The sequence below is a fragment of the Scyliorhinus canicula genome, chromosome 22 (assembly GCF_902713615.1).
Source record: "Scyliorhinus canicula chromosome 22, sScyCan1.1, whole genome shotgun sequence".
NCBI lineage: Eukaryota > Metazoa > Chordata > Chondrichthyes > Carcharhiniformes > Scyliorhinidae > Scyliorhinus > Scyliorhinus canicula.
Genome location: NC_052167.1, coordinates 21,994,182 through 22,019,375, shown reverse-complemented (window position 1 = coordinate 22,019,375; position 25,194 = coordinate 21,994,182). Strand labels below are relative to the sequence as shown.

The window sequence follows — 25,194 nt, the reverse complement described above, 5'->3', positions numbered from 1 at the left end:
TTATGTCATTGTTCTTATTATTATAAAAATTTTCAAATATCCTAATAAAAATATTTTTAAATAAAAGTTCGACCCCTGATTTTAGAACAGTGCCCCCCTCGTTCTGGACTCAACTACAAGAGGGAAACATCCTCCCACCTCCATCTTGTCAAGACCGTGCAGGATCGTATACACTTCCATCAATTTTCCGGCCTAGTCATGGGGGGGGGACCCACTGTGGGACATTCGGAAGTCCAACCAAAAGTCCTTTGACCTCCGGCAGGATCGGTTGATCCCGGAGGCGGTCAAGGCTGGAAAATCCTGCCCGGTGAATCAGGAAGGAAGGGAGAAGGGAAGAGCAGGTTAAAAGTGAGCTTGAGGGGGCCTTTGTCTTGTCGTCAGTTGGAGATGAGTGGACAATATATGGAGGATTAAGGATGAGGGGAGCGACTGGGAGGCGTAACGGGGAGGATACAAGAGTTGAGCAGGTGGACCTAATCGGCATGGGGTAGGAGGAGGGAAGGTCAGTTACTGGAATGAGAGTGAACGAGAAGAGGATCTTGGGAAGTCAAAGCGGTAAGACATGATGGGAGTATGGCTGTAGGATGCGGAACGTGCATTGAAGAGAGGGATGTGGGAAGGCCACGTTTCCTGCCCATATTTCTTTCCGTAAGCCACTGTCAGCTTGGAAACTCCAACCTGTCTCCCTGGCTGTCACCACCCTACACCCCACACCCAACAGGAAAGGAAGGAAAGCAGGCAAAATAGGGGAGAGAATGGAGATGGACCACATTCTCCAATTGGTAGAGGTCAATGCCACCATCTTCTTTTTCTTCCCACACCTTGTTGTGCGTCAAGGCAGACTTTTGTCGGGAGCGGGCTTGTGCAATATGTTACGATGGAAGTATTGAAAGTACGTGGATGTTTGCACATTTTTGCCTTTTTTGCTTCCTTTCTGATGATGTCTGTAACTGTTATAAAGCCAAAAACTACCTCAATAAAATTGTTTATTAAAAAAAAAGGCAGACTTTTGTCTGTTTCCATCGCTGGAAATTCCTGGAACACTGGCCATGCTGGCATGGGTGTGCCAGGTTGTTGGTGCCAAGCTGGCATTTTTGCGCATGCGCGGTCTTTCGGGGGGTGTCCTGTATGGTTGTGTGTGGTGCGGGGAGGGGGGGGAGGCGGGGGGGATCCTTCCATAGTGCATCCGGGCTGGGGGGAGATCAGGGGTCGCTTCGGGGCCCTCGGAGATCGGGCGCCATTTTAAAATGGCGTCCCGATCTCTCGCTACGCTGGGTGTTCCGGCCAGTGGAGCTCCCCAAACAGGGCTATGCGCTTCCTCGGCCATGCGTTCCCCGTTCAGGCCCGTTATACAACGCGAGTCACATTGAACAATGTGTTTCTTGGCACTGTGAGCGGCGATGAACACGCGGCTAAACACGCTCGCTATGTTCCATTTTAGAGAATCGCGCCCAGGGCCGCTATCCCACTGCGCCACAAGGCCTCCCAATGCCACTCATACCTGCCCATTACCCATGACTACCAGAGCAATGTCACTGATACTGTCACCCTCTGTAGGGGAAACCTCAGCGTGATTCACACCGGACCGCTCCAGCTCCCAACCTGGGAGCAGGGAAGATTGGACAGGGAAGTGGAATTCAGACAGAAGGTCGGCCATTAATTACCCTATTGACTGGCAGAGGAGGCTCGAGATAGGAAAAGACCGACTGTTGCTCCCGCTTCTCATGCTCTTCTCTTATTAACAACTTTGATTTCGTTGCGCAAAGTGCTTCGCTCACCTGACTTTCGGTGATAAGGCCGCTCCGCAGTTTGTCATAATCCTTGAAGAACTCGGAGGTGCGGATGCCCCTCAGGAAAACAGTCCTCCGCAATTTGTCAAACACCTCGAGGATCTCGGGCGTTTTGGGGATCTGCAAATATATTCTCAATCTGGTCAGTCCCTGCCTTCACTCACTGCCAGTGCTGGTATATTTTTGAGCTTTGTTTTTATGGTGACGGTTCTAAGCTCACTTCAGCGCAACGTTTTACTGTTTGCAAGGGATCGCAGGTATTAGTCGTAGATTCAGAGAGTTTTACACACAGAAGGAGGCCCTTCAGCCCATCTTGTCTGTGTTGGCCCTCAAGCGCCCATCTATTCTAATCCCATTTCCCAGCACTCGGTCCATAGCCGTGTACGCTACGGCATTTCAAAATCTTCGAAATGCTTCTTAAATGTCGTCAGGATAAATGAGCATAGATTAGCTACAGAGTAAAAGCCTTCAACACCATCCCTTCACCAATGATAAGGTGTGGAGGGGGTGTTTCTCTCTCCACATATTAACAAGTGCCTCAGATCAGGGAACAACATGTTAGACGCGGGTTAAAGCCCATTCACACGCCCCATAAATCACCCCAGAATCCGGTACCAGATTGGATTAACTCTGACAAACCTTCAGCTACGCTCGCATTCTATCAGATCTTTTTAAGATTTCAGTCAGGCGGGGAATTCTGGCTCCCAATTCCAGCTCCTCTTTTCCCGGATTTCTGGCACAGACCTTGCTGCTGAGGTGACTATGCGACATAACCCATTATCCCCTGTGACAACCATCAAACATCTTGAGGCCAAACTACCCCCGCTTTTAAAAACTGAACAGAAGTGGGAAGCAGCCGAGGAAAATCCGAATTTTTATCCGAAGAACGGTTGAAACAAACATCAAAAATCCCAGAGAAATGGCAGAACTCAAACACTGAATCCCAAACACCAAAGGGCGGGATTATCCAGTACCCTACCGTGTGTTTCTCGCCGGCATGGTGTTCGCTGGTGAAGGAATTCTGTACTCCCGCTGCCTGCCGATGGGATTTCCCATTGAAGCCATCCCAAGCCGCCGGGAAACCTGCACTACCGGCGGGAACAGAGAACCCCAATGGCCAGAGAATTCCGGCCAAAATTCGGACAACAAAAGCAGCACGGTAGCATTGTGGATAGCACAATCGCTTCACAGCTCCAGCATCCCAGGTTCGATTCCGACTTGGGTCACTGTCTGTGCGGAGTCTGCACGTTCTCCCCGTGTGTGCGTGGGTTTCCTCCGGGTGCTCCGGTTTCCTCCCACAGTCCAAAGATGTGCAGGTTAGGTGGATTGACCATGATAAATTGCCCTTAGTGACCAAAATTGCCCTTAGTGTTGGGTGGGGTTACTGGGTTATGGGGATAAGGTGGAGGTGTTGACCTTGGGTAGGGTGCTCTTTCCAAGAGCCGGTGCAGACTTGATGGGCCGAATGGCCTCCTTCTGCACTGTAAATTCTATCTATCCATGTCGACACCAGTCTCGGCCGCCCCTTGATTCGAGGATGACATCTACTCAGGGGTCACGGGTTTCTGGCCATGGTGACTGATTCTCGTCCCACAGATCTTTGGCCACATGAGGGACTCAGAAAGAAAGAGTTGCTTTCCATTCTTTATTTCACATCGTTCAGTCTCTGCGACTCAAAGGGAGGCGCCGCTTCATGGACAGCTGGTCGCCATTTTGAACGCTTGATGGTAAGCTCCTCTCAGCCATTCCTGTCAATGCTGACGGGCTTCGTGGGGAACTTGGGAGTGTCAACCGCAGAAACATAAGTCATCAAAACTCAATGAAATGTTGAAGCCAAACACAAGCCTTTGCGTTATTTAATTTTTTAATATTTGTTCACGGGATGTGGGCGTAGCTGGCTGGGTCACCATTGATTGCCCATCCCTGACGGCATTTTAAGAGTCAACCGCATTGCTGTGGGTCTGGAGTCACATGTAGGCCAGACCGGGTAAGGACGGCAGATTTCCTTCCCTAAAGGACATTAGTGAACCAGATGGGTTTTTGCGACAATCGACACGGTTTCATGGACACAATTAATTATTTTTCATGGACGTAATTCCAGATTTTTATTGAATTCAAATTCCGCCTTCTGCCCTGGTGGGATTTGAACCTGGGTTCTCCCCGATCGTGACTCTGGGTCTTTGGATTACTGCAATACCACTGCCTCCCCTATACCACGTACCTCGTACGGCCAGTAGCCATAGGGAATCGGAGGCCTATTGGGACGATCAGTCTGCAGGGCTTTGATTCGAGCGAGAATGTCGTTGCAAAAGTTAAGGTAGTTGATGAAACCAGGCTTCTCTGGGACTGCATAGTGAGAGGCAATTACTGACACCATCTCATCTGTCAGACCAACAGGACGTATTATAGCGCGGTGGAACTGCAGGAGAAACAGAAGAAAAGTTTCAGGTTGCATATTAATAGCTAGATTACATTAGGAAGCCAACCAAATACATGAAAAAAAAAGTGGTGTCGTACTGTCGCACCGCGGCATAGAACATAGAACATAGAACATAGAACGATACAGCGCAGTACAGGCCCTTCGGCCCTCGATGTTGCACCGACATGGAAAAAAACTAAAGGCCATCTAACCTACCCTATCCCATTATCATCCATATGCTTATCCAATAAACTTTTAAATGCCCTCAATGTTGGCGAGTTCACTACTGTTGCAGGTAGGGCATTCCACGGCCTCACCACTCTTTGCGTAAAAAACCCACCTCTGACCTCTGTCCTATATCTATTACCCCTCAATTTAAGGCTATGTCCCCTCGTGCTAGCCACCTCCATCCGCGGGAGAAGGCTCTCGCTGTCCACCCTATCTAACCCTCTGATCATTTTGTATGCCTCTATTAAGTCACCTCTTAACCTTCTTCTCTCTAACGAAAACAACCTCAAGTCCATCAGCCTTTCCTCATAAGATTTTCCCTCCATACCAGGCAACATCCTGGTAAATCTCCTCTGCACCCGTTCCAAAGCTTCCACGTCCTTCCTATAATGAGGCGACCAGAACGGTCATCTTGGACCTCTTCACATAACCGTGGGTTTCAAAAGTAATTCGTGGGATGTTTTGGCCATATGATTATCAATTAACATTTGTACCACATGAAGAGGCAAGTATTGACCATCTCCAAACGGCTCCCATCCATTGATTCTGTCTACACCAGGACAGCACGGTGGCGCAGTGGGTTAGCCCTGCTGCCTCACGCGCCGAGGTCCCAGGTTCGATCCCGGCTCTGGGTCCGTGTGGAGTTTGCACATTCTCCCCGTGTTTGCGATGGTTTCGCTCCCACAGCCCAAAGATGTGCAGGGTAGGTGGATTGGCCATGCTAAATTGCCCCTTCATTGGAAAAAATGAATTGGGCACTCTAAATTAAAAAAAAAGACTTTGTCTGCCTTGGGAAAACGGGCAGTATAATCAAAGACCCCTCCCACCCGGGTTATTCTCTCTTCCAACTTCTTCCATCGGGCAGGAGATACAAAAGTCTGAGAACACGCACGAACAGACTCAAAAACAGCTTCTTCCCCACTGTTACCAGACTCCTGAATGACCCTCTTATGGACTGAACTGATCTCTCTTCGCATCTTCTCTACTGAATAATACTACACTCCGTATGCTTCACCCAGTGCCTCTGTCTATGTATTTACATTGTCTATTTATCATATGCCCTATGTGTTTCTTCATGTATGGAGCGATGTGTCTGGACTGTACGCAGAACAATACTTTTCATTGTACCTCGGTACACGTGATAATAAACCCAAATCCAAATAAGAGAACCCAAATATATATATATTTTAAATTTAGAGTACCCAATTCATTTTTTCCAATTAAGGGGCAATTTAGTGCAGCCAATCCACCTACCCTGCACATCTTTGGGATCGAACCTGGGACCTTGGTGGCGTGAGTCAGCAGTGCTAACCACTGTGCTACCATGCTGCCCTGAGAACCCAAATATTTCCCCCTAGTGCTCAAGGGCATTGCCATCACTGAATCCCCCACCATCAACATGCTGGGAGTTAGGTAACTGGGCCTGAGATAGATACATCAGCAGTGATGCACCATCAATTGGACACGAGACAAAGATGAGATCCAAACGATAGGCTTTAATGCACAAGATGTGTGCCCGGCAGCAGACGTACAGAAGAATGGCCGACTGCCGGGAAGCACGGGTTCTTATATCCCGCCTTGTAGGCGGAGCTACCTACCTCTCAGCCAATCGGCTGACTTACCCGGGCCAATGGGCAGCGAGTCCTCTGCACCAATAGCAGGTCATTTCTAAGGTACCGTAATACCCCTAGTCATACTACCACAAGCAGATACCACCCCTCCGAGCCACACACCATCCTGACTGGGAAATATATCGGCCGTTTCTTCACTGTCGCTGGGTCAAGATCCTGGAACTCCCTCCCAAACAGCACGGTGGGTGTACCTACACCATGTGGACTGCGGCGGTTCAAGAAGGCAATTGCCACCACCTTCTGAAGGGCAATTAGGGATGGGCAACAAACAGCTGGGCCTAGCCAGAGATGCTTATTGGGGTTGGTGAATGAAGCGTGAAGGGCAGGTAGGTGGTTTAAGGAAAGGAAAATGAATTTATCAGAGATGGAGGAACAGGTGAGATAACAGCTGTGTGGAAAATGAACACCAGCAGAGACTGGTCGGCCGAAGGGGCTGTTTCGGTTTTGTAGTTTGCGAGTAACTTGGTTGATGCAAAGCCCATCCTGCCCTCAGCGTGGTCACGGCTGACCCTCGTTTGGGTTTGCTCTCTGCGGTAGGTGAACTGAACCAGTCTGCCTCCGTACCAGCGATAAATCGGCGATCTGAATGCATCCCACTATTCAATGGAATAATGTACAAGCTGGATTCAAATAGCCCCAACACTCACGCACATCATCCGATGCAACTGAACTGAACAAAATAATAATAATCGCTTATTGTCACAAGTAGGCCTCAATGAAGTTACTGTGAAAAGCCCCTAGTCGCCACATTACGGCACCTGTTCGGGGAAGATGGTACGGGAATTGAACCCGCGCTGCTGGCCTTGTTCTGCATTACAAGCCAGCTGTTTAGCCCGCTGTGCTGAACCAGCACAATGCGGCACGCATTAAACTGCTCACCTTGTAAAGCACAGTTGCTTCATGAAGTAAAAGTAAGTCTGCCAAAACAGGCAGGTAGCGAAACCACAAGCACCAGAATATAATCAGGCCAAGGCCTATGGAATGAATTCATTCCCCCCTCAGCCCATCTCTCCATCTTTCTCCTCTACGCTCTTTCTCTTGATGAGGTTTTCAACTGCCAATGGTATCGGGTAATCACATCCACCTTCTTGCCGATGAGGACTCAGTTTAATTCCACAACCTGACGGAGCTGATCAATAAAAGTTCACAAACCCAAAGTGACCACACAGAAGACCTACACTCTTCAAATAATGTCACACTGACAACTAGGCAGAGAATCACGGTGTGTTTTAATGGTGCTGGAATTGAAATGCTGTTTAGAACTGACAACAAATCACAGCTCAGTTTATTGGTTGGCATGGCACTAAGTGGCACAGGTTTGCTACGTATAATTATCTTACTTTCTTCACGCAGGATGAATGTAAATGAATATACATATGTTGGCATGGCAATCCAGTGTCACCGAGCCACTGCTGTTACCAGAAGGTTGCAGTCTTGGAGCATGGATATATTAAATAAAACTGGGGGGGGGGGGGGGGGGGGGGGGGTGTCACGGTGGCGCAGTGGTTAGCACTGCTGCCTCACAGCACTGAGGTCCCCGGGTTCGATCCCGGCCCCGGGTCACCGTCCGTGTGGAGTTTGCACATTCTCCCCGTGCCTGCGTGGGTCTCACCCCCCCCCCCACAACCCACAAAGGTGTGCAGGGTAGGTGCATCGGCCGCGCTAAACTTGCCCCTTAACTCGAGAAAATGAATTTGAAAATAAAGAACTGCACGAGAGTTTATTTTAAAATAAGCGTTGGTAACCTTTGACCTAGTTTCATATCGGATTCGTTTTTTTTTTTCGCAAGTTCACCATTCATGCAACCATGCCTGCCTAAATGGTGCAATATGGTGGCGGCGGGAGTGTGTTGCTATAGCAACGTGCACTTTTACATGCATGTTGTAGGCCAAAGCTCTGAGTAGTGAAGGCGCAAATGTTCTTCCATTACTAAGTTGGTTCAGAACCTCTCCCATTCTTACCACCTGCCAGTGCGTTGGAAGAATTTTCAGCCATAGAATCCCGACAGTGCAAGAGGAGGCCATTCGGCCCATTGGGTCTGCCCCCAACCCTCCAAAAGAACACCCTTCCCATGCCCACTCCCCAGCCCCATCACCGAAACCCTGTAAACCCACCCACCCATAGCAACAAGCTTTTCCCAAGAGTGGGGGTGTCAGTTACAAGGGGTCACGATTTCAAGGTGCGAGGGGGAAAGTTTAAGGGAGACGTGCGTGGAAAGTTTTTTACGCAGAGGGTGGTGGGTGCCTGCAACGCTTTACCAGCGGAGGTGGTAGAGGCGGGCACGATAGCATCATTTAAGATGCATCTGGACAGGTATATGAACGGGCGGGAACAGAGGGAAGTAGACCTTGGAAAATAGGAGACAGGTTTAGATAAAGGATCTGGATCGGCGCAGGCTGGGAGGGCCGAAGGGCCTGTTCCTGTGCTGTAATTTTCTTTGTTCTTTGTTCTTTGTAATCATTTGGACACTCGGGGCAATTTATCATGGCCAATCCACCTAACGTGCACATCTTTGGACTGTGGGAGGAAACCGGAGCACCCGGAGGAAACCCACACAGACATGGGGGGGAGAAAGTGCAAACTCTACACAGACAGTCACCCAAGGCCGGAATCGACCCAAGTCTCTTGTGCTGTGAGGCAGCAGTGCTAACCACTCTGCAACCGTGCCGCCCCCAAATTAGCAGCTGTTAACTCACTAAACAAGAGTGAGTTGAGATAGAGTGCAGAAAACAGAATCCAATTGCTCCTATCCAGCTTAGGTTAATGAGCTCTTCTGAAACCATGCCTGCCTAAATGGTGCAATATGGTGGCCCCATTGTCAGGAATAGAGAAAGATTGGCCGAATAGGTATATTAAACTTGCAGGTGGGTTTTGAAGAGCATCTCAAGGACTCGGAGTGCGGGGGCTTCAGAGCGGGAGTTTCAGGCCCTGGGGCCTGGGTGGCTGACAGGAGCCAACGGAGGTGATGGGGAGCCGTTCATCTTACCTGACTGTCTGTCAGTGTTCCAATGTTGAGCTTGTCTAAGTCACGAAACGGCGGCAGTATGTCAGTCCCGTGGTATTTATAATGGATGGACAGCTGCTTCATGAGGGTCTCAACGCACCTCATGGTGCCTGTGTCATCTTCAGGGTTGATCGCTCCAAGGCTGCAAAGATAACAACCCCATCGGGCATTAGTTTCAAAAGTTAGATTCTATGAATTCCGTTTTGGGCTCAAATTGAAACACGTTCGCTGTAAAAAGAAACGCATTAATTTTTCTTTGCGCCCACGATTGAACTCTCTTCCATCATGGCCATTGCCGTGAATTTGGTCCAGGCTCCCTTTCATTTGGGATTGCAAAGCGAAAGGGTGGTGGTTCAATTTAATCCAGGATTAAGGATTGCAGATCATACGCACTGGAAGAGTGATTGCTGTAATAATGACTGGGGCTACTCACAATGTTGGTGCTTCCACTACCTGTAGACTTGGATCTTCCTTCACACTATTGGGATCGAAACCTATTGAATAAAATAGATATGGAATTAATGCAGGGACAACGTCATTTATCTCAAACCCTATAAATTGGCACCATACGTGGGCGGCACGGTAATTAGCACTGCTGCCTCACAGCGTCAGGGTCCCGGGTTCAATTCCAGCCTCAGGTGACTGTCTGTGCGGAGTCTGCACGTTCTCCCCGTGTCTGCGTGGGTTTCCTCCGGGTGCTCCGGTTTCCTCCCACAGTCCAAAGATGTGCAGGTTAGGTGGATTGGCCATGCTAAATTACTCCATAGGTTAAGGGAAGGGATGGGATAGTGGGCCTGGCTGGCGTGCTCTTTCGGAAGGTCGGTATAGACACAAATGGCCAAATGGCCTCTTTCTGCATTGTAGGAGAGAGAGGACTAGAAGGGGTACAGAGAAAATAAGTTTTAAAGAAAGGAAGTAGAATAATTAAGAAGTGGATGTTAATATTTTGTCAATAATATTGTTAAAGTTGAAAGAAACATTAATGGACATTAATTGTCTTTGAGCACAAATGGGGAGCAAAGGGCGGCACAGTGGTTAGCACTGCTGCCTTACGGCGCTGAGGACCTGGGTTCGATCCTGGCCCCGGGTCAGCACGGTAGCACTGTGGCTTCACAGCGCCAGGGTCCCAGGTTCGATTCCCCGCTGGGTCACTGTCTGTGCGGAGTCTGTACGTTCTCCCCGTGTCTGCGTGGGTTTCCTCCGGGTGCTCCGGTTTCCTCCCACAGTCCAAAGACGTGCAGGTTAGGTGGATTGGCCATGATAAATTGCCCTTAGTGTCCAAAAAGATTAGGAGGGGTTATTGGGTTACGGGGATAGGGTGGAAGTGAGGGCTTAAGTGGGTCGGTGCAGACTCGATGGGCCGAATAGCCTCCTTCTGCACTGTATGTTCTATGTTCACTGTCCATGGTGAGTTTACACATTCTCCCCGTGGGTCTCAACCCCAGAACCCAAAAGATGTGCAGGCTAGGTGGATTGGTCACGCTAAATTGCCCCTTGGGAAAAAATAAGGAATAGTGATAGTCCATTGTCAGGCCAGCCTGCTCAGCATTTAGAGTATGCCTTTAATCCAGGTTGTCTTAAAAACAGAGCACATCCAACTCATCTGAAGTGTGACTTTGTTGAGTAAGATTGAAGCCCCATGGGTAAAGAAGCTCAGAGACTGCAGGGCGATATTTACTTCCAGTATAAATAAAGTTTTCCTTTTTTGTTCTGGAATTTACTAAACTCCTCTTCTATTTTGGTGAACTGTTAAAACTGCAAATCGGGGGCGGCATTCTCCCCTCCCCGGCGTGACGGAGGGTCCCGGTGTAGGGGAGTGGCGCCAACCACTCAGGGGTCGCGCCTCCCCAAAAGCGGGGAATTCTCCCCACCTTTGGGGGCCAGCCCCGCGCCGGAGCGGTTGCCACCAGAAGACCGGCGCAAAAAACCGGCGCCCCCGGCAGCGGGGCTGGCCGCTCTCCGATCGGAGTGGCGAGAATCCCGCCCCCGCCACTTCCTGGGTGGCGGAGAATCTCTGCCACGGCGTGGGCGGGATTTTAGGCGCCCCCTGCTGGGGGTCGGAGAATTTCGCCCAAGATCTGCGGCACGGTGGCACAGAGCACGGCTGCCTCACGGCGCCGTGGACTTGGATTTGATCCCGGCCCCGGGTCACTGTCCGTGTGGAGTTTGCACATTCTCCCCGTGTTTGCGTGAGTCTCACCCCCACAACCCAAAGATGTGTAGGGTAGGTGGATTGGCCACGCTAAATTGCCTCTTAATTGGAAAAGAAAAAAGAATTGGGTCCTCATAATCTTTTTTTTAAAACTGTGGACAAGTGAACAATTGGGCCTGCAATTGGTGCTCGGGCCTACGAAGGTTTAACATAGAACATAGAACAGTACAGCACAGAACAGGCCCTTCGGCCCTTCATGTTGTGCCGAGCCATGATCACCCTACGCAAACCCACGTATCCACCCTATACCGTAACCCAACAACCCCCCCTTAACCTTACTTTTTAGGACACTACGGGCAATTTAGCATGGCCAATCCACCTAACCCGCACATCTTTGGACTGTGGGAGGAAACCGGAGCACCCGGAGGAAACCCACGCACACACGGGGAGGACGTGCAGACTCCGCACAGACAGTGACCCAGCCGGGAACCGAACCTGGGACCCTGGAGCTGTGAAGCATTTATGCTAACCACCATGCTACCGTGCTGCCCCACTGCAGGATCTGTGATTCCGTCCTCCCCAGCATGGGACCTTTTAATAAGCATATGACAATAAACCATCAGGTCAAATCCATCAGAACCAAATGCTCGAAATGTGGCAAAACAGGCGAGTACCACGCTATCGCCTGCCACTTTGCAAAATGCAAAGGAATAAGGCAAACGGCTCCTTTGAGCGCGGATAAGTGAGCGTTCCAACAAGGAAGTCCCAAAGTCCAGGGCTTTACTTCAGGAGGTTCAGCTGACGTCCATCCCACTTTATGGAATTCTTCCAGCCCCCCCCCCCCCCCCCCCCCCGATCTCCCATCTACCACCTGGCCTCTGTTGACCCTTCACCTACGTTTTTCAATGACATTGATGAAGTGTTTGTAGTTGACAGTCCCATTGCACTTTAAATCGTATTTATTAAGTAGGCAATTCATTTCCTCTTGGCTGAAATGGATCCCCACAGTTTGATCCAAGCATCGTAGAAACTGAGATCCTGTAAGACAAAAAAAAAAGGGGGTAAAATGAATGTTACGCGTGCTCACCGCGGATGGAAATGAATTTTCCGTCAACAGTTACACAGAGGAGTCTTCTGCGAGCTTTCTGTGAGGGTGGCACCAAATCATGGACACCAGTCAACCCCGACTTCCATCCTGGCCTACGCCAGGCCTGTTGCTCTCAGCTGAGATACTAGTTGGTCCAACAATATTTTTCCCATGCCCCCTCTAATCTAGGCCCAACCATCTTCAGCTGCTTCATCAATCACCTTCCTTCCAACATAAGGTCAGGTGTGGGGATGTTCGCTGAAGACTGCACAATGTTCAGCACCGTTCGCGAATCCTCAGATACTGGAGCAGTCCACATGCAAATGCAGCAAGACCTGGACAATATCCAGACTTAGAACATAGAACATAGAACAGTACAGCACAGAACAGGCCCTTCGGCCCTCAATGTTGTGCCGAGCCATGATCACCATACTCAAACCCACGTATCCACCCTATACCCGTAACCCAACAACCCCGCCCTTAACCTTACTTTTATTAGGACACTACGGGCAATTTAGCATGGCCAATCCACCTAACCTGCACATCTTTGGACTGTGGGAGGAAACCGGAGCACCCGGAGGAAACCCACGCACACAGGGGGAGGACATGCAGACTCCACACACAGACAGTGACCCAACCGGGAATCGAACCTGGGACCCTGGAGCTGTGAAGCATTTATGCTAACCACCATGCTACCCTGCTGCCCAACTTGGGCTGACAAGTGGCAAGTTACGTTCACGCCACACAAGTGCCAGGCAATGACCATCTCCTACAAGACAGGAATTAACCATCACTCTTTGACATTCAATGGCATAACCATCGCTGAATCCCCCTCCTCTATCAACATCCTGGGGGATAGCATTGACCAGAAATTGAACTGGACCCAGCCTTATAAATACTGCGGCTACAAGAGCAGAGGCTGGGAATCCTGGGGCAAGTAACTCACCTCCTGACTCCCCAAAGCCTGTGCATCATCTACAAGGCACAAGTCAGGAGTCTAATGGAATACTCCCCACTTGCCTTGATGAGTGCAGCTCCAACAACACTCGGGCTGGTTTAGCACAGGGCTAAATAGCTGGCTTTGAAAGCAGACCAGGGCAGGCCCAGCAGCACGGTTCAATTCCCGTACCAGCCTCCCCGAACAGGCGCGGGAACAGGCGACTAGGGGCTTTTCACAGTAACTTCATTTGAAGCCTACTTGTGACAATAAGCGATTTTCATTTCAAGAAGCTCAATCCCATCCAGGACAAAGCAGCCCGCTTGATCGCTACCCCTTGCACAAGCATTCGCTCCCTCCACCACCAACGCACAGTGGCACCTGTGTGTACCAGCTACAAGAGGCACTTCAGGAACTTACCAAGGCTCCTTTGGCAACACCTTCCAAACTCATGACCACTACCAGCTAGAAGGACAAGGGCAGCAGATACCTGGGGACCCCACCATCTGGGGGTTCCCCTCCAAGTCACTCACCGCCCTGACTGGGAAATATATCGGCCGTTCCTTCGCTGTCGCTGGGTGAAAACCCTGGAACTCCCTCCCAACAAAAACAGTGGGTGTACCACATGGATGGTAGCAGTTCAAGAAGGCAGTTCACCACCACCTTCACAAGGGCAATTAGGGTTGGGAACAAATGCTGGCCGAACCAACCATGTCCACATCCCGTAAAAATTATTTTTTTTTAAATCGTTCTACCAATCACTTAAATCTGTGCCCCTTGGTAATTGAACTCTCTGCTAGAGAAACGGGTTTTTGCTGTCTGCTCTCTCTAGGCCCCACATAATTCTGTACACTTCATTCAAGTCACTCTTCAATCTCCTCTGTACTGAAAAGAGCAACTCTAGCCTGTCCGACCTTTCTTCACAGCTCCAATGTTCAGATCCTGGCCACATTCCTGTCAACATAGACGCAGTTAAGGAGAAGCCGATTCAACCACATGCAGGAGAAAGGGATGATGAAAAGTTCAATGGTTTTGAGTTGGTTGTCAGATGATCAGAGGTGATTATTAATGAAATGCACAAATATCAAACTATCGCCCCTCCCTCCGTGGCAAAATTCTCATCACATCGACCGTCTTTATAAAACCAAGCACCCACATCTGACTGTCCATCTTCAAATCGAGTAAAATATTCTGGAACTCTGGAAAAATCTGAAGATGCGATCAAAACATTCAAGCTGAGGAAGCACAGAGAACATATTGGGTCTATAACGTCTCACTGACCAGCTCGGAGGATGTGTGGGCTTATATGTTGGATTCCCGGCTTGGGTGACTGTCTGTGCGGAGTCTGCACGTCCTCCCCGTGTCTGCGCGGGTTTCCTCCGGGTGCCCCGTTTTCCTCCCACAAGCCCCGAAAGGTGTGCTTGTTAGGTGAATTGGACATTCTGAATTCTCCCTCTGTGTACCCGAACGGGCGCCGGAGTGTGGCGACTAGGGGCTTTTCACAGTAACTTCATGTTAATGTAAACCTACTTGTGACACTAATAAAGTTTATTCTTATTACTTGAGGAATCTGTCCTCGAGAGAGAGAAGAGGAGGAGATGGATCAGGGTACGTACGGGTGTTTAAAAACCGAGAAGAGGCTGTTTTGTGGGAATCCAGCTTTGTACTGAGGATGCGCGTGTACAATTCTCGGACCCTCCGCGGGCTAACTTTCGACCTGTTGCTTGATCTGTTACTCAGCCCAAAGGAACACAAGCGGTTCAGTGACAACTAAATATCTTTTTCACCGGATATGGGCAAGGCCCAGCATTTGTTGCCCACCCCCAATTGCCCTTGAACTGAGTGGCTTGTTCGGCCCATTTCAGAGGGTATTTGAGAATCAACCACATTGCTGTGGGTTTGGAGTCACATGTAGGCCAGACCACATGTAGAGTCACATGTAGGCCAGACGGGTAAGGACGGCAGATTTCCTTCTCTGAAGGACATTAGTTAACAAGACGGATTTGTACAACAATCGGTGACAGATGCTGGTTCGCCATTTCAGATTTTACTCATTCAGCTGAAATTCCACTGGCGATGATGGGATTTGAACCATTAACCTGCGCCCCTGGATTACGAGTCGAGTGACTTTTAATATTTTACAATAACACAGAACGCCCCCACTACACAAGATGGCTCCCCATCCCCCTCTATCCCTCCCTGCTCCCCCCTTGCTTTACAGAACAGTGGACAGTAACCAGCAGAATGAACAAATCCCAATTCTTTTGGAACCCATCAATCGCAGGCCGCCCCCCTCCCTCCCTTCCGCCCGGCCGGACAAATTTCACTTTCTCCATGGCTAAGAACTCCAATAGGTCTCTCCCCCCCCCCCCCCCCCACCCCCCCCCCCCCCCCCCCCCCCCCCCCGGCCACGCCCCCGCCACGCCGAGGCACAGGACCTGCCTGCGAGCAATCAGCGAGGCGAAGGCTAAAACATCTGCCCCCGTACCCGTCTGCAACTCCGGCCAGCCCGACACCCCGAATATGGCCTCCAGGGGACCGGGCTCCACATCTACGTATAAAACCGCCGCGATTGTGCTGATGACTGACCTCCGAAACCTTTCCAACTTTGGGCAGGACCAGAACATATGTACATGATTCGCAGGCCCCCCCCCCCCCCCCCCCCTCCCACCCGCACCGCTCACAAATGTCCTCAACCACCTCAAACAACCGGCTCATCCTCGACTTCGTCAGGTACGCCCTGTACTCCACCTTCAGCTGTATCTGCCCCAGCCTGGCACACGGGGCAGAGGAATTCACCCTCCACAGCACCTCACACCACAATCCCTCCTTCAATGCTGCCCCCAACTCCTCCTCACACTTAGCCTTAATCCCCAACGTGGACAAGTTATCCTCCAGAACCCTCCCATAAATTGCCGAGTGACATTAACAGTTAAGTCACTCGACCACCACCAAACCCCTCCCCCCATAGTCAGCTGCCGAATTCTCCGGCGCCAGGGTTTTAGCGGGGGGCCGGAATCGCGCCGTGCTGGTCGGTGTGGCGCCAAGCCCTTCCGCTCCAGATGGTGCGGCGCCCGCCGGCGCCGGCCTAGCCCCTGAAGGTGCGGAGGATTCCGCGCCTTACGGGCGGCCCGACGCCGGAGTGGTCCACGCCACTCCTCGCCGACGTTACGGCCCACCCCGCCGGGTGGCGGAGAATCCCGCCCAACGTCTTTCTCACTTACGTGTGATATAATCAGAATGTAACTTGTCGTAATCTCCAAAATACTCCGAAATCCGGATCCTTTTCGATAGAACCTTTCTCCTAATCTTGTCCTCAATCTCCTCGACGTATGCTGCAGCCATTTCACTGAAGAAACAAAACGGATTGATTAGAACATTGAAAGAGAAAGATGGGATTTAATTTGCATCTCCCAGATTGCTCTGCAGCGAACTGAATACTTCTGAATTCCCGCCACAGATCAAAATAAATTCCTGATCATCGGGTTTGAGGAAGAGAGATATCTCGGGGAGGCCCTCAACATTTTGGTGTGGATTCCATGAAGGCCAGTGACTTCCGGTCAAACTTGGCCAAGGAAACATCGGATTGAAAGCCACCCGATTGCTCTCCCTCAACCATCCACCAATGTCCTTTAGGGAAGACAACTGGATGAACTGAGCCCGCTGAGCCAATCTGTGATTCCAGTCTAAAACCAAAGGCTCTCTGTCCCTGAACGCACGTAGCATTTGAAACAGGTAAGTATGCGGATGATACAAAGATTGGCCGAATGGTTAACAGTGAGGTTGAGTGTCTTGGATTACAGGATACATGGATGGTCAAATGGGCGGTTAAGTGGTAGATGAAATTTAACCCTGAAATGTGTGGGGTGTAACACTTTGGAAGGAATACTGTGCCAAGGAAGCATTTAATGAATGGAATGACACTGGGAAGTTCCAAGAAACATTTGATGGCATTACCATCACTGAATCCTCCAGATCTTGATTTTGGACAAGGCTCAGCACAACATTGAGGGCCGAAGGGCCTGTTCTGTGCTGTACTGTTCTATGTTCTGTAATCAACATCCTGGGGGTTACCATTGACCGGAAACTGAACTGGACCCAGCTACATTAATACTGTGGCTACCAGGGCAGGTCAAAGGCTGGGAATCCTGCGGAGAGTAACTCACCTGCTGACACCCCCCCCCAAAGCCTGTCCACCATCTACAAGGCACAAGTCAGGGGTGCAATGGAATACTCTCCACTTGCCTGGATGAATTCAGCTCCAACAACACTCAAAAAGCTCAATACCATCCAGGACAAAGCAGTCCGCTTGATTGCTCCTCCTTCCACATACATTCAAACCCTCCACCACCGACACAGTGGCAGCCGTGTGTACCATCGACAAGATTCACTGTAGGAACTCACCAAGGTCCCTCAGACAGCACCTTTCAAACGCACGACCGCTACCATCTAGAAGGACAAGACCAGCAGATATCTGGGAACCCCATCACCTGGAGGTTCCCCTCCATGTTACTCCATGTCACCATCCTGACTTGGAAATATAATAATAATAATCGCTTATTGTCACAAGTAGGCTTCAATTAAGTTACTGTGAAAAGCCCCTAGTCGTCACATTCCGGCGCCTGTTCGGGGAGGCCAGTACGGGAATTGAACCGTGCTGCTGCCTTGTTCTGCATTACAAACCAGCTGTTTAGCCCACTGTGCTAAACCAGCCCCTATATCACCGTTCCTTCACTGTCACTGGGACAAACTCCTGGAACTCCCTCCCTAACAGCACAGTGGGTGTACCTACAGCTGAAGGACTGCAGTGGCTCAAGAAGGCAACTCACCACCGCCTTCTGAAGGGCAACTAGGGATGAGTAATAAATGCTGGCCTAACCAGCGACGCCCACATCCCCTAAATTAATTTTTTTAAAACAAAGGTACAGTGATAGCGTGGTTGTGTTGCAATTTACTGACTGACCACTAGGTGTCTCACTACTATATAAGTGAATGTTAGAGTCATGTGAGGGCAGACTGGCTGGAGGGAGCTGGAGAGAGAGGTTGCATGTGCATAACCGTACTGTTGCCTCACATCCTTTAAAAAGTAAAACATTCGAGGCTATAGACCAGGTGCTGGCAAATGTGATTAGGGAGGCAAGTCAGGTGTTTTTCATGCATCGGCGCAGACTCGATGGGCTGAAGGGCCTCTTCTGTGCTGTATTATCCTGTGATTCTGATTCTGTGATTCTGGAACTGGGCAGTCAAATGGAAATAAATAAACACGAAAATGATAGCCATTACAGAGACATGGCAGCAGGATGATATAGACTGAGATTTGAATATTGACGACTTTATATTTAGGAAGCTGGGTAAAAGTTGGGGGGGGGGGTGGCTCTGTCAATGAACGATGGTGTTAGTACATTAGAGAGGAATGACCTAAATTCGGGATATGGAAATGGTTTGTGTGGAGACGAGAAATGAAATGGAAATGAAAAAATGAAAACTGTAAATCGCTTATTGTCACAAGTTGAAGTTACTATGAAAAGCCCCTAGTCGCCACATTCCAGCGCCTGTTCGGGGAGCCTGGTACGGGAATCGAACCGTGCTGCTGGCCTGCCTTGGTCTGCTTTAAAAGCCAGCGATGTAGCCCAGTGTGCTAAACCGGCCCCTAATGGTCACGTGGGAGTGGTGTACAGGCCCCCCGAACAGTAAGGGCACGGTAAGATGCAAAGGAAGAAACAATGGGAGCTTTACAGAAAAGTACGGCAATAATCAAAGGATTTTAATATAGACTGCATAAATCAGATGGAATTCGATAGCACAATTAAAGAATTCATAGAATGAATGATCACAGCGGGTCTGATTATTACCTCAACTCTACCTTCCATCTCCTCCTGATAAACGCTCCCTTCCTTGCTTCTCAGGAATCCATCCAACTCTGAACGTTCAAAGACTCTGCTGCCACCCCTTTTTGAGGAAGAGAGTTCCAGAGACCCACAGCCGTCTGAGAGAAAACAATTCTCTCCATCTCCGTCTTAAATGGGCGACCCCGTATTTTTTAACAGTAACCCCCCCCGCCCCCAGTTGTAGATTCTCCAACTAGAAAAACACCTTCTGCGCATCCACCCCGACAATACCCCCCTCATTGTAGACGCTGGTCATGATGGTGAGGCGGCTAGGCCACAAATTATTTTGTTAACAGGGGACACCCCGTCCTTACCAGCTCCCTGTAGGGGATTGTGGGCCATCAGCAGCAGCAGGAACGATGGCTGATTTGTACTTGAGGACAGAACCCAACACTTGAGGCCTCTAACTCCTGCCTTTTATTGGAGACATTGCAAATGGTGAGGATTAAGCCAGCTGCTCCGATGTTGTCCCAGGAATATCATTACGTTCCAATAAGGCATCTGTGAACATCCTGATGTTGAAATGTTAATTGGGAGCCATTGAGAAGGGGAAAGTCGAGGTGCCAACTGCACAATCGTCTCATTGGCAGAGGCTGGATTAGAACGACTGGAATATGATCTGGGCCCTATCAACCTCCCTTAACAAGCCTTCACTTCAGACTTTAGTAACTGAAGATGGAAAGAGGGAAACGTTATCCTTCAGTCTGATTATTGTAAAAGGTGTCAGAGTACAGCTTCATCTCATGCTCACCAATGCCAGATCTTCACACGCTCCAACGGAAGATCACAGGATCACAGAATTGTTGCGGTGCAGAAGGAGGCCATTCAGCCCATCGTGTCTGCACCAGCTCCCCAAACGAGCATCATGGTTTAGTGCCCATTCCCCTGCCTTTTCCCCGTACCCCTGCACTGTCACTGGACAGGTAATCCTCTGGGGTAATGCTCCCGGGTTCGAATCCCACCAGCACAGATGGTGAAATTGGAATTCAATCGAAATCCGGGATTAAAAAGTGTAGTGATGACCATGAAACCATTGCCGAATGTTGTAAGAACCCATCTGGTTCATGAACGCTCCTTCAGGGAAGGAAATCTGCCATCCTAACCCGGTCAGGCCTACATGTAATTCCAGACCCACAGGAATGTGGTTGACTTTTAAATGCCCTCTAAACGAGGGATGGGCTGTAAATGCAGTCCTCTCCAACAGCACGCACATCCCATGAGTAAATAAAACAACACTTCTGGTGACTTCCGGTGTCGGCGGGCGGGAGTCACACTGGAGGGCTCCCGCTCGGGAATAGGAATTTCGGAGTTTTAACACCCGGCCCCGGGGGTGCAACGGAGGCTGTAAAGGCTGTGAGAAAGCACAGGAAGGAGAAATGTCCAAGTTTGGGAAAACAACGGCAGTGAAAAAGGGGGATAATGGAAGTCCGCCGGTGAGTCAGCGCAGGAACTGTAAGGAATGCGGAGGCTGGAGCATTCGGGAAGGCCGCATCGCTCACAGCAGAAGAAATAACCACGGTGATGGCTGTGGAACGTGAAAAACAGTTCACAAAGCACATGGAGGCGATGAGGAAGGAGATGGGGGCGGTATTGAAAGTGCTGGTGGAGGAGGCAATTGCCCCGGTGAGGACGGCGGGATCGAGCGCAGTGGCGGAGGTGCGGGAGCAAGGTGAGACACTGAAGGAAGTGGAAGAGGCATTATCGCAGCACAGTGATCAACTCACCTCGCTGAAGAAGAAGCTGCGGAAGGTGATAGAGACCAACAAGGGTCTGCGAGGCAAAATGGAAGACCTGGAAAACCGATCCAGGCGGCAGAATCAGAGGATTGTGGGTCTGCCCGAAGGGGTGGAAGGCCCGAGGCTGATGGAGTATTTTGCCATGATGTTGGCAGAGCTATTGGGGGAGGGGGGCGATCCCTGCCGATACGAACTGGATCGGGCTCATTGGTCGTGGAGGCCGATACCAAAGGCGAGTCAGCCGCCAAGAGTAGTAACTGTGTGTTTCCGTAGGTACAGCGTGAAGGAGAAGGTCCTGTGCCGGGCAAAGCAGAGGCGGGTGGTGCAGTGGGCTGGAGCTGGTATACGCATATACCAGGACTTTATTGTGGAGCTGGCGAGGAGGCGGGCTGCCTTCAGCCGGGTGAAGAAGGCACTGTACATCAGCAAGGTGCAGTGCAGCATAGTATATCCAGCTAAGTTGAGGGTGACCTACAAATCCAAGGACTTTTATTTTGTGACGGCGGAAGAGGCGGAGGAGTTTGTGAAGGCAGAAGGACTGTGGCAGAATTGAGAATTGGTCGTGTACCGATGTAGCCTCATGTAACTTTATTTTTTTCACTGTATGTTGGTGTATGTACTAAATGAGTCGACGCTGTATATATTTGGACAAGGGAAAAGTTGGAACTTTCATTTGCAATGATGGTTCTTTGGGGCTTGGGTGTGTATGTGGGGGTTGTGTGCTAAAGGGGATTTCTTGGTTTTCCATTTACTGTTTGTTGGTGGGGTGTAAATTCTGAAGAAAATGTGAAAATGGAGAATAAAAATATTTTTTTAAAAAACTAACACTTTCTCACCGAGATCCTCAGATCATAATGTTAGACCCAAATGTGAGTGAGACCAAACAGCGAGAATTTACAAGCAGCTGAGGTTACTATTGAAATCGACACTCAGTATTTCATTCAGGCACCTGTTGAGGTGATCCAGGAAAAGGTTAAAGATAAAAGTGGGAGAGTAAGGTGCCAATTGTGTTAGTCACCACTAGTGGCATTTTATATGTATTACGGCACTGCCCATATATTAAGGGTACAACGGTGTATCTCTGCCTGCTGGCTCCGCCCACCAGGCAGTGTATAAAAGTGTGTGCTCTCCGATGCTGCAGCCATTCTGCTTCCAGCTACAGGAGGCACAACGGCCGCAATTCTCCCATCGGGAGACTAAGTCCCGACGCCGGAGTGAAAACCGGAGTGTTTCACTCCGGCGTCGGAGACCGCTCCCTGCCCCCTATTCTCCCACTCCCTGGGGGCTAGGAGCAGCGCCGCGTCATTTACGCACGTCCGGCCTTGGTGCTGCGTAAAAGCGGCACCGCGTAAATGACATCACCCGCGCATGCGCAGGTTGGCAGCGCCAATCCGTTCATGCGCGGTTGCTGTCCTCCCCGCGGCCGCCCCGCAAGAAATATCGGATGGATCTTGAGGGGCGGCGGAGGAAAGGAGGTCCTCATTCAGAGAGGCTGGCCCCAGACCCCTTTTGAGGCCCCCCCCCCGGTGCAGCAATCCCCCCCCCTCCAGCATTCCCGCGCTGTTCCCGCCGGCACCAACCAGGTGTGGACGGCGTCGGCGGGAACCTGTTGTGTTGGGCAGGCTGCTCGTTACCAACGGCGAGCGGCGATTCTCCCAGCGGCCAGCCGTGAATCTCGCCGCGCCGGTTGTGGGGGGGGGGGTGGGGGGGGTGGGAGAATCGCGTGCGGGTGTCGGGGCGGTGCGGCGGGACTGGCTCAGCGCCCCAGCGATTCTCCCACCCGGCATGGCGGGTTGGGGGGGGGGGGGGAGATTTCTGCCCAACATCTTGCTCAATAAAGCCTCGATTGTTCCACTATTCTGGTCTTTGTGGTAATTGACGGTGCATCACCAATAAAGGAGCAAAAAATAAATAAAAGACAGACTGGCATTTATATCCCTCTTCTCTCAACCACCAGACATCCCAAAGCACCTTAACGCCAAGGAAATGCTTTCTGAAGTGTAGTCACTTGTAATACAGGAAACATGACAACAGTTCACACACAGCAAGATTCCTACAGACAGCAATATGATTATGACCCTAGGATATGTTTCTGTATTACTGATTGAGGATAAATATTGTCCCGAAGACCAGGGATAACTGTTGATCCTCAAAATAGTGCATTGGGATCTCTTACACCCATCTGCAGGGGCAGATAGGGCCTCAGTTTGTTAACTCATGCAAAAGATGACGTCGCCAGCAGTGTAGCGCTCCTCCAGTACTGCGGTGCTCCCCCAGTGCTGCAGCGCTCCCTCCACGCTACCGCTCTCTCAAAGAACAAAGAACAAAGAAAAGTACAGCACAGGAACAGGCCGTTTCGGCCCTCCAAGCCCGTGCCGACCATGCTGCCCGACTAAACTACAATCTTCTGCACTTCCTGGGTCCGCATCCCTCTATTCCCATCCTATTCATGTATTTGTCAAGATGCCCCTTAAATGTCACTATCGTCCCTACTTCCACCACCTCCTCCGGCAGCGAGATCCAGGCACCCACTACCCTCTGTGTAAAAAACTTGCCTCGTACATCGCCTCTAAACCTTGACCCTTGAACCTTAAACCTGTGCCCCCTAGTAATTGACCCCTCTAGCCTGGGGAAAAGCCTCTGACTATCCACTCTGTCTATGCCCATCAGTTTTGTAGACCTCTATCAGGTCGCCGCTCAACCTCCGTCGTTCCAGTGAGAACAAACCGACTTTATTCAACCGCTCCTCATAGCTAATACCCTCCATACCAGGCAACATCCTGGTAAATCTCTTCTGCACCCTCTCTAACGCCTCCACATCCTTCTGGTAGTGTGGCGACCAGAATTGAACACTATACTCCAAGTGTGGCCTAATTAAGGTTTTATACAGCTGCAACATGACTTGCCAATTCTTATACTCAATGCCCCGGCCAATGAAGGCAAGCTGCAGTGTTGCAGCACTCCCCCATGCGGTCTCCATACTAGGGTCACGTGACCTGTGAGACACATCCCGAGGATTGAGAAGAAGATTGAGAGGGTAATAAGACACACATGTGAATGGTCAGTGCTCGGTGCAAGTTCTGAGGAGTAGTTAGCAGACTCCATGATAACATGCTCTGTATCAGACTCCTATCTTATCACACGAGACTCAATAAAAGATTCTGGTTTGGACAAGTCGAAGTGTTTGGTGATTTCCTTCCTGAATTATAAAGGACCAAACACAACAGGCAGTAAAAGCTGGAATGGCTGCTCCTGGTAGAACTGGTCTTACACACATGGAGAGGGGAGACAGCGGTGTGTAGGTAACATCGCTGGACGAGTAATCCAGAGGTTCTCTGAGGGTTCAAACCCCACCACAGCAGCGGATTAATAATCTACAATTGTAAAAGAAAAGGCTAGCTTCAGAAATGAATAATCCTTGCCTTAAAAACACACCTAATTCACACAGAGGGGGAGCCTGCTGGCCCTACCTGGCCTCCAGGTGACACCAGACCAGTGCTGGGCAACCTGTGCTCTGGGGACCACATGTGGCCCATCAGGGTTCTGAGTGCAGCCCCACGAGACATTATGATCACTATTGCCCACACGCAGGGTTACCACATTCCGCTGATTTCCATCCGTGTCTTTTTTTAAAATATATTTATTTTGTCAATATTTATTTTGTTTTTAACCATTCAAAGTTGAAGACAGTTCTATTCATATATAAATGATTAAGCATTTTCTAGAATTTATGAAATATTCAGCCTGTATCAAATGTATTTAATATTACTCATAGGGGTCACTGTTAGTGACCAAGCCCTATTTCAATCTTGTGGCCCCCTGAGATGAAGGAGGATCACTCACTGGCCTAGGTTTCCCAACATTGGTCCAGACCCACAACAATGTAATTGAACCTAGGGTGGCACGGTGGTTAGCACTGTTGCCTCATAGCACCAGGGGGCCCTGATTCAATTCTGGCCTTGGGTGACTGTCTGGAGTTTGCACATTCCCCCGTGTCTGCGTGGGTTTCCTCCGGGTGCTCCGGTTTCCTCCCATGATCCAAAGATGTACCGGTTAGGTGGGGTTACGGGGATAAGGTAGGGGAGTGAGCCTAGGTAGGGTGCTTTTTCGGAGGGGCATTGCACACTCAATGGGCCGAATGGCCTCCTTCTGCGCTGGATGGATTCTACGGCGCCTGCCGGGGCAATTAGGGAAGAGCAACAAATGCTGACCTTACCAGCGGTGCCAAGATCACACGAAAGAATACATTTAATAATTATTATTATTATAATAATCGCTTATTGTCACAATGAAGTTACTGTGAAAAGCTCCCAGTCGCCACA

At 50.1% G+C, this 25,194-nt stretch overlaps 1 protein-coding gene across 1 annotated transcript in view; it reads right to left on the bottom strand.

The window, feature by feature from the left end:
• The window catches only part of LOC119956125, a 96,338-nt gene that overhangs the window by 53,382 nt on the left and 17,762 nt on the right, over positions 1 to 25,194 (bottom strand). The window contains exons 2-7 of the mRNA XM_038783016.1: positions 16,473 to 16,597; positions 12,122 to 12,262; positions 9,506 to 9,566; positions 9,055 to 9,214; positions 4,012 to 4,209; positions 1,779 to 1,910 (exon numbers count right to left, since the gene is read on the bottom strand). Of these exons, the coding sequence (XP_038638944.1) occupies positions 1,779 to 1,910; positions 4,012 to 4,209; positions 9,055 to 9,214; positions 9,506 to 9,566; positions 12,122 to 12,262; positions 16,473 to 16,593 (813 nt within the window). The 5' untranslated portion in view covers positions 16,594 to 16,597. The remainder of the gene's footprint in view (positions 1 to 1,778; positions 1,911 to 4,011; positions 4,210 to 9,054; positions 9,215 to 9,505; positions 9,567 to 12,121; positions 12,263 to 16,472; positions 16,598 to 25,194) is intronic.